The sequence below is a fragment of the Eschrichtius robustus genome, chromosome 11 (assembly GCF_028021215.1).
Source record: "Eschrichtius robustus isolate mEscRob2 chromosome 11, mEscRob2.pri, whole genome shotgun sequence".
In the NCBI taxonomy this organism is placed as follows: Eukaryota; Metazoa; Chordata; class Mammalia; order Artiodactyla; family Eschrichtiidae; genus Eschrichtius; species Eschrichtius robustus.
In genome coordinates this window covers 41566530-41576669 of record NC_090834.1, presented here as the reverse complement: position 1 = coordinate 41576669, position 10140 = coordinate 41566530, and the positions used below count along the sequence as shown (strand labels likewise).

At 42.5% G+C, this 10140-nt stretch overlaps 1 protein-coding gene across 1 annotated transcript; it reads left to right on the top strand.

Moving 5' to 3' along the window:
- The first annotated feature begins 6985 nt into the window (after positions 1-6985).
- On the top strand, positions 6986-8551 carry LOC137771811 (lysine-specific demethylase 4D-like). The gene has a single exon (XM_068555486.1). It carries the CDS (start codon positions 6986-6988, stop codon positions 8549-8551), a length of 1566 nt encoding a protein of 521 aa, XP_068411587.1.
- Positions 8552-10140: the final 1589 nt, after the last annotated feature.

Genomic DNA, 10140 nt, shown 5'->3' with positions numbered 1-10140 from the left:
TTGAAAGGGAGAAATAAAAAGAGTTAAAAGAGAGATGAGAATTGAGCTTTGAAATAAGACTGCATTTGTATAGTGGAAAAAGAAGTGGAACCAAGGAGAAAGAAAAGAACCGGAGAACACTATCAGTACCCTAGAGGTCAGAGACATTTGAGGAGGAAGGAGGTGTTCCATCAATCAAAGATGTAGAGAGAGAAAGTGTAACCCATGGAGGCGCACTTGGGAGACAATGTGATGATTGACAGAGATCAATTTCAGTGGAGAAGTGGGGTCAGAATCAGAAGACGAGAGAGATGAGGAAATGTTTTTGTAAAGGTAGATTATTTTTGCTTATGTTTTGCATGTTCGGTATTGAAAGGAAGGTAAGAGAAAGGATGTAGCTTAAATCAGGAAACAGACTGATGACTGATGATTTAAGTCTTTACAGAGGTGATAGTGATCATTTAATTAACCGTAGTTTTGGAATGCATAGGAGGTGTCAATATAAGGAGTTTAAATGGCAAGATTAGCTCTGGAGAGGGGGAGTACCTTCTCTTCCCCTGAGATAGGAGAGTAGGGAGAAAGATGGGGTGTAACCAAGAGGAGAGAGACTGCAGTGTGCACCAAATGATTTTACTTATTTTTTAATAAAAATTTTTGGAGTGTGCACCATATAGAGTACCAAGATCCCTTGGAAATTTTGATGATGAACAAGACCTAGACAATGCTCTCAAAGCAGTTTTATATGGAAGATAAGACAAGCACAAAAATAACTCTAGAGATTGAGAACACAAGCTATGAAGTTAAATATAAATTTTTCTACACCTCAGTTTCTTCCTCCATAAAATGGGAATACTGAGAGTACCAGCTATGTTTCAAGCATCCCATTCTCTTGCTAGCTTACATTTCCTAGGGTTCTAATACAAGTATTTCACCTAATGGAGACATTCAGCCCATGAATCAAGCACTGTTTCATTCTCCATCATTGCCCTCATGTTCTCATTTCCTTTTTTACCCAGGATAAATTTACTGGTCCATCATTGTAATCACTCTCTTATCCCTCCATCCAATCCATCAAGACACTTGTTCCTCTCTCCTTGAGATACACATGGCTGGAAAACCCGAACCCTGATGAAACCTTACTATTTGCTTTCTTCCCATCTTTTGGGTCCCCTTTTCAATGGTGGACAGTTACACAGACTCATACAATATGAGTTCAGGAAACACATCAAGACCAAGGCACACATCGGGTCTGCATTTCTTCAGCGTCTACATGGAGAGGTATCCCATGTTGAGGAGGGTTTTGTTCTAGTGGAGGTCCCTTCCCCAGTGCTCTTCCTTCATATAGGGCTTTGAAGACAGCAACCTTATTAGGAAAGGGAGCTTCGGACTGCTAGGGGAATTAAGCGGCCTAGATATCATGCCAGCCATTTACAGGAGCTGTCCGGGAAAGCCAGTAGCCCTGTACGTTAGAAGGCACCTGGGGAACTTGCGCCCTTTTGGATGCTATAGCCCTCCAGTCATGGAAGGAGTCTAGGCTAGCCTATTGTTCAGGCATCTTAGGATGAACATCTAGGGTCATGTTTGAACAATGCTTCTCCTTCATAACAATCTATCCCCAAGACCCTTGAGTGCTCATCAGGTGTTTCTGGAATAGGAAGAGAGAGATTATTTGACTTCCACCCAATCTTTAGAGGCTAGGTTAACTGCATTTGTCGCACTCCCTCAAGGATGAACTAGATTGTCAACCACTTCCCCACCCCACCATTTATTACCAACAAATTCTATAGAAACCTCGAGATTGTTTCTTTTATCCTTTGACATTAAAGTTGGAAAAAGAGAAGAGTGTTTTAATCCTCCATTACCTACCTTCTGCATGTTCCATGGTGCATGAGGCTCCAGGGCAGAGGTACAAAGAGCTACTACCGCTCACTCAAAGGGCCCCTGCCACCAGTATTCAGGTCTGCAGCAAACATTCCTTTGATGCACTCTTACAAAAGCTACCAGCAGGGGTCACAGAGAGCAAGCCCTTCCTTGGCTATTTTTTTGTCCCTGATCCCAGATCCAAAGGAGAAATGTTTTATGTTGAAGCCAAATTGTGCTGACCTCTTTGGGGAGAGGGGTGGTAGAGGATTGGGCCCCAGCCCCAGCTTCCTCTTGTCTTGAATGGACCCCAGATAAGATATAGGGACCTCTGGCACCTCTTGCAGACCATAGGAAATGTGGGGAGTTTCTATTACTTGGAACAATGGCAGGCAAGCTGATCTTTCGAAGTCTTATTGGGGAGACTACAGGGTGAGGAAGATGAAATGCCTTTGTTCTCTAAAGGCATTTGAGCTCTTCCTCACCGATTTCTTTAGCATGGTTTTCTTCTCCTCTCCCTGGTTCTTGTGCTGACCCAATACTAGTGGTGTTTAATGCCCTGACAACTGTGCTAGCTCTTCCCATTCTGGCAGCTTTCCCAGGGAAATCCCTCTGGACCTAAAAGGACCCTTAAATTTGTATAATATTTAGATCTCATTTATTTTCTTGTAAGAAATCTTAAAGGAAAAATTTCAGGTAAAATACCTGTGTTTTGTGGGCTGATAACTTTAAAAAGGAGGCCTTTTAGTAGACAGTTGGAAGAGCCAGTTGGATTCCATTGTGATGCAATCAGGAATGTTGGAGTTACCATGGCGCTGATGTGAGTATATCTGGAAGAGATACATGGGTAGTGACCATCAGTTCAAGTTTCATTTGGAAATGTTTTGTTGAGAGAGTACCTGTTTTCCTGGAAGGAAAATCGTCTCTACTTTTACCCAAAGCAAGACAATCAGAGGAGACTTCCCTGAAAAGGTGATGTTTGGGCTGAGGCTTGAGAGTTGCCTGGGTGCAAAGACCATCAGGCAAGAGTATACCGGCCTTTTTTGAGACACAGCCAGGAATGTGTTTGGAATGAGAGAGCAAGGAGCAGGGTAGAAAGGGGTGAGGTCAAGAGGTGATGGTGGGCCAGATCACTTAGGGACTTTTTGGACATTCGGAGGATTCTAAGTGGGGTGGAATAGGTGCGCCTGAAGTTTGAGGACAGGGGAAAGTGAGAGAGAATATTTGAATGGTGGAAATTAGGGGAGCTTAAGAGGATTAGGAAACAGTAATAAGGGAGCACGTGAAATTGGGTTAATGAGATAGTTTGCTTTGGTTATTTTTTTGTTTTCTTATTTGTACACATATATTTTCTGTCCTAAATCATAACTATTACATTTGCTCTACAAAGTTCAAGTTGAAAGTGGAGTGTACATGGTGAGATTTATTTTTCACATTGTTTTCAATATGTTTTTTTCTTTTCACACACACACACTGTATTTTATTTTTATAAGGGATAAATAAACTGACACCAAGCATTGTAAATGGATGACCACAACAAAAGCAACGATTGCAATTACCCAACACGAAACTCACTCATACTATGTCATAATATTGACATTCAGTCCAGTAATCCTCCACTGTAACAACTCCTTTACTTTGCAGTGGAAATTGATTTGTATATTTTTTGCCTCTGAGTCCTTGTGGGATTTCTTTTTTTTTTAATTCAAACAGAAAGTCACAAAAATTAAATCATCCTCATAAGTTGACTCAGTCCCACCTAATTAATTGTTCTTTCATCTTGATCTTTTGTTAGCACTTTTATGAATTCATCAGTTTTCCATTAGTGTTCTGAACATGCTTATTCATTCAGTTCAGCAGTATAGTCAGTTACCAGAAACCTGTACTTGTCAGAGTCTTCTCCATGAATTTCTTGAAGATGAAACCCTTTTATAGGAACATTTTTGCAAAAGCATCAGAGTACACCCAGAACTGTCTGTAAATGACAGAAGACTTGAAAATGACCACGGTTAAAGATTGGATGAAAGTTCATAATAATGCAATTGACAAGGAAATTTTGTTATTTCTGAGATATACATTTTAAAGTAATAACTAGAATTATGACTTATAACATTAGACCAGAAGATATAAGATTTCTGGAAATTTCATGTAATGTCTGAAACCTTTATATTAACATATTTCCATACAAATAACCCAAAGAAAGTTTAGTATTAGTTGTTTTTTGTTTGTTTGTTTGTTTTTTTATACTGCAGGTTCTTATTAGTCATCAATTTTATACACATCAGTGCATACATGTCAATCCCAATCGCCCAATTCAGCACACCACCACCCACACCCCACCGCAGTTTTCCCCCCTTGGTGTCCATACGCTTGTTCTCTACATCTCTGTCTCAACTTCTGCCCTGCAAACCGGTTCATCTGTACCATTTCTCTAGATTCCACATACATGCGTTAATATACTATATTTGTTTTTCTCTTTCTGACTTACTTCACTCTGTATGACAGTCTCTAGATCCATCCAGGTCTCAACAAATGACTCAATTTCGTTCCTTTTTATGGCTGAGTAATATTCCATTGTATATATGTACCACCACTTCTTTATCCATTCGTCTGTCGATGGGCATTGAGGTTGCTTCCGTGACCTGGCTATTGTAAATAGTGCTGCAATGAACATTGGGGTGCATGTGCCTTTTTGAATTATGGTTTTCTCTGGGTATATGCCCAGAAGTGGGATTGCTGGATCATATGGTAATTCTGTTTTTAGCTTCTTAAGGAACCTCTATACTCTTCTCCATAGTGGCTCTATCTATTTACATTCCCACCAACAGTGCAAGAGGGTTCCCTTTTCTCCACACCCTCTCCAGCATTTGTTGTTTATAGATTTTCTCATGATGTCCATTCTAACTGGTGTGAGGTGATACCTCATTGTAGTTTTGATTTGCATTTCTCTAATAATTAGTGATGTTGAGTAACTTTTCATGTTGATGCATCTCTTTTTCCTAACTTTAATGAGCATGTTACTTTTGTTTCACTGTTAAGACTGATCCTTGCTAGTTTGTACCTTGAAATTCTTCATCTTACCAAACAAGTTTCTCTTGATGCTTTGCAAGTAAGAATTTTAAAATCATGAATGGATTTTGCATTTCATCAAATGGTTTTGTGGTACCTATAAGATGATGATATTTTTCATTTACTTTGTTAATATTCTGAATTATATCATTAAATTTTCCAATGTTGAGTCATCCTTGCATTCTATTTGGTCATGATGTATTATTCTTTTATTATATTGCTGTATTTCGTTGGATAACATTCCATTTTATGCTTTCCTCTATGCTTATAAACAAAGATGGCCTGTAGCTTTATTTTTTATTGTCCTTTTTTCGTTTTGCTATCAGAGATCAGAATAGCCTCATCTGAGTAGCTTTCCAACTTTTTCTATACTCTGAAACAATTTGCACAATAAGAGTTAACTGTTTCTTGAAACTTTTCTAGATTCACATGTAAAATGATGTGTTTCCTGGACTTTCAGGGGTCATACTTTGAACCAACTTCTTATACTGGAGTATTATTCAAGCTTTCTGGTGTTTCTTGCATCCATTTTGGATATGTTTCCTCTCCAGACATTTATTCTTTTCTCTTATCTTTTGAAAATTTTGCTGTCAAGTTTCTCCTAAGATTCTCTTTTGAGATTTTAAACATTCTTTTGTACACTATTTCATTCCTAGTGGTTTATTTTCCCCTACTTTCTTATGCTCAGTTATGCCCATGGTTTATTGCTATTATTAATTTCTTCCAAGAATATTTTTGGTCATCAGTGTTCTGTCTTGTATGTGTTTTCTTTCATTACTTTTGTCTTTATTCTTTGTTATTTTTTTACTCATACCCTTTCTTTCTCTTCTTCTATTTTGTTGCCTTTTCAATTGAATGTTTAGTTCATATATTTTCAATCACCCTTCCTTTTCCTTTTGGTACGATGAAAGAGATCTGTCTCCTTTAATGCTTTTCACCCTAAACTATATTTTAAAATTTATCTAAATAATTTAAATACATTTAAACAAATTTATTTCACAGAAATTTGTGAAAATCATCATAACTTGATGAATTATGACAAGGAGCCATTCTGATGGCTGTGTAACCAGCAGCTGGGTTCAGAACAGAATATTCACATCATTCTAGAGACTTCCTCACACCTCCACTCACAACCTCTCTCTTTCACAAAGGTAACCACTACTCTGACTTCTAACATAGATTACGTTGCCTCCTTTTTATCTTTATATAAATAGAAGCAGAGAATAGGTATTCTTTTGAGTCTGGATAATTTTGCTTAGTATTATGTTTATAGAATTATTCTTATATTTTCATGTAGTTCTTGTTTATCTTCATTGCTGTATTGTATTCCATTGTGTGAATATACTACAATGTACTTATCCATTCTAATGTTGACTGGCATTTGAGTTGTTTCCAGTGTTTGGCTACTGAAATCATGTTTTTCTGAACATTCTTGGAATTGACTTTCACTGCACAGACATACACATATCCTAGGCATGAATCATAGAACATGTGTAAGTTCAATTTTACTGGATACTGTCCAAATAGGTTTTCAAAGTGAATGTAATGATTTCCATTCTCCTTACTAGAGTACAAGAATTTCCATTGTTCACAACAACACCATTTCTTGTATTGTCAATCTTATGAAATTTTAGCCTTTATTTGAATATGCAATTAAAGTCCATGGTGGTGTCTTGTTTGTAGTTCCCTAGTAACTATTTCCAAACATTAGTTTTCAACCTTTCTCTATTCTTTTTCTTTTTAGGTTTAGTTTCCAATACTGCCCTGAAGACACTACATTTGGGATACCCAGCCAGGGCTGGGTGATTCACTAGACCTCAAGAGGACAGAGCCAAGTGTCAACCAAGGACATCAGAGACTTGCAGGCTCAGCCAGCATCAGTCCTGAGCAAGGCTTCTGCCCAGCGTGGAGTCCCCTGGAGAATCAGCAAGCCTAAGAAATATTATCAACTCATTGCATTAAAGTCTACTGCGGGTTCCTGCTGATATAGTCCAACCCATTTTTGAAAAAGTAGTGTTTTCCAGCATCCTCCCCTATCCAGAACATAAATCAAAACTTGGGAGTTTCTTGCTTATTAATGAAAGCTATGAAGTCTAGGTCCAACTGGGCCCAGAACCCAAGTTGTAGAATAATGGTATTTCATCCAACCAAAGAAGAGTTTAATGATTTCGATAAATACATTGCTTATATGGAATCCCAAGGTGCACACCGAGCAGGCGTGGCCAAGATCATTCCACCCAAGGACTGGAAAGCCAGACAGACCTATGATGATATCAGTGACATCTTAATAGCTGCTCCCCTCCAGCAGGTGACTTCTGGGCAGGCAGGTGTGTTTACTCAATACCACAAAAAGAAGAAAGCCATGACCGTGGGTGAATACCACCACTTAGCAAATACTGAAAAATACCGGACTCCACCACACTATGATTTTAACGACCTGGAGCGAAAATATTGGAAAACACGCCTCTATGATTCACCAGTATATGGTGCGGACGTCAGTGGCTCCTTATTCGATCAAAACACGGAGCAGTGGAACCTTGGACACCTGGGAACCATTCAGGACCTGCTGGAGCAGGAGTGCGGAGTGGTCATCGAAGGCGTCAACACCCCCTACCTGTACTTCGGCATGTGGAAGACCGCCTTCGCCTGGCACACGGAGGACATGGACCTTTACAGCATCAACTACCTGCACTTCGGGGAGCCCAAGACTTGGTACGCGGTGCCCCCGGAGCACGGACGGCGCCTGGAACGCCTGGCCAGGGAGCTTTTCCCGGGCAGCGCGCGGGGCTGTGAGGCCTTCCTGCGGCACAAGGTGGCTCTCATCTCGCCCACGGTCCTCAAGGACAACGGCATCCCCTTCGATCGGGTCACTCAGGAGGCTGGAGAGTTCATCGTGACCTTTCCCTATGGCTACCACTCTGGCTTCAACCATGGCTTCAACTGCGCGGAAGCCATCAATTTCGCCTCCCCTCGCTGGATAGATTATGGCAAAGTGGCCTCGCAGTGCAGCTGCGGGGAGGCCCGGGTCGCCTTCTCCATGGACGCCTTCGTGCGCATCCTGCAACCGGAGCGCTACGAGCTGTGGAAACGCGGGCAGGACCGGACCGTGGTGGACCACACGCAGCCCACGGCGCCGGACAGCCAGGTCCTGAACGCCTGGAGGGAGGTCCGCGCGTCCCTGGGAGCCGCTCTCGGCCAGAGGCACCACCTGCCCCGCCGCGCTCTGCGCCCCCGTAGGGCTGTAGCCGCGGGCGGTGGGACCAGCCACCGAGTCCCTGTGCGTGCTGTGTGCCGGCGCCCCTCGCCGGCCCGGGGTTCTTGCTCTGCCGCCCAGTTCAGGGATGCGGCCACCAGCACCTCCGGGGAGCCCGGCCCGACCCAGCCGCCGACCCCAGGTCCATCCGCCCCGGATCGCCACCCAGCTGGAAGATGTGGCCCTCGTCGTCGTCCTTGGGAACAGGGCACTCAGGAGCCAGCTGCTCCCCCCAGGGCTAAGAGGAGGCTTTCGTTACACACAGCTCTGGACCCAGAGGCTCAGCCCCTGCCTGTGGATGCACCCTCGCCGGACAGCGCCGCCCCGCTCAGCCCTGGGCTCCAGCATCCCGCCACGGCTTCTGGCTGTGGTTGTGGCCCTGTCCCCTAAGCCCAGGGGATGCCTTTCTACCCCACTGCTCTTGCGTGGGGATCCTTTGAGACTGGTCATATTTACATTTCAGAGCTTTGGGTATTTGCAGGTCACTAGTCTTGCATGAGAGTGCCTCCTGTGCTGCCGCTGGACGTGCTGGGTCCGTGGTGTTTACCAAATTCTCCAAAGTTTGTTCTTCCTTCCAGACCCTGGAATCTTTGGACACTGCTAACTCCTGTGTCACAAACTGAGGTTTCATGCACTGGACACTCTAGTGGCTCTGGGAACTAGATCCTGCTGAGGTCGCCAGAGCCCAATCTACCTCACACTCCCATCCTGTGGGCCAGCTCTGGATGCTGCTGAACTTCTAAAGAACCCTGGGCTTTTATTACTCTCCAGTCTCTCTCCTTTTCCTCTTCCCCCTTCCCTTCCCGCTTTTCTTGCCAAACTAGGCCCTTTTGACTAATTAGGTCAGTAGAGACTCAGATAATAACTGATAAACTTTCTGAGTCTTTGATGTACTGATAATGTGTACTCTGCCAGTATGGTAACTAGAATGTTAAAATCTGACTTTATTAAATATATTAAAGATAACCAGAATGTTAAAATCTGACTTTATTTTTTGTGTTGTTCAGTCAGTCAACTGAGAGGTGGTCGTTTATTCTGCACTTTTCTTAATAATTATATCAAAACATTTCAAGCAAAACTTATTTTTATGAGCTGGTTGCCTTGTGTGATGTTGGTGAGTGAGTTTGGGGTTGATTGTTGGGTTCCAGCTGGCTGGCTGGGTTGGGGGATTTGGTTTGCAGCCCGATCTGAAGGATGACTTGGTGGGAATCACCTGGCACTCGGCTGATCCAAGTTGCTAGGAGGGATGAGCAAACATAGGACAAAAAGTGCCAGCATGTGAAAAATCTTCTCTCCAAGTCTCCACTGCCTTCTCAATGCTGTATGTATATTTCACATCGTTAAGTCATTGACACATCCCAATTAACCAATCCACAAATAAAGGAACAAGACAATTTCAAGTGGGCCTATGTTCTGTGAAGAGATTAAAGGTGATGGGATGCTAGTGCAGAATGGGCAGTGTGGTTCCGGTGGTCAGGGAATACTTCATAGAGCAGGAGACCTTTCTGAGTCCCAAGTGACAAGAAGGAAGGTCCAGAGCTGATTTCCACTTGGATGAAACAACAAGTGTAACAGCCCTAACACAGAGCTTGGTGTTATTGTGTGGATAGAGAGGAAGCTCATTTGTATCTGGGGCACTGAGAAGGGAGAGGCAGGGTCCAGGGTATGTAGGACCTTGTAGCTCATGTGAAATATTTGAGTTTTTTTCAACTTGAAATGAGAAGGCATTGGAAGTTTAAAACAGCACTTGACATGATATAATTTGCATAGTTAACTAATCACCTTAATTGTTCTGTGGACCCCTTGGGGGCAGGAGAAGTAGTTAGAACATCTAAGTAATACAGGTGAGAATTGATGGTTACTGACTTAGGCCATAGTGTTGAAAATGCACAGAAGTGGCCAAACTCAGAATAAATTTTGGAAATTGAACATGATAGTTTGGATGCAGAAGGAAACACTTCAGAGAATCAAACCACATC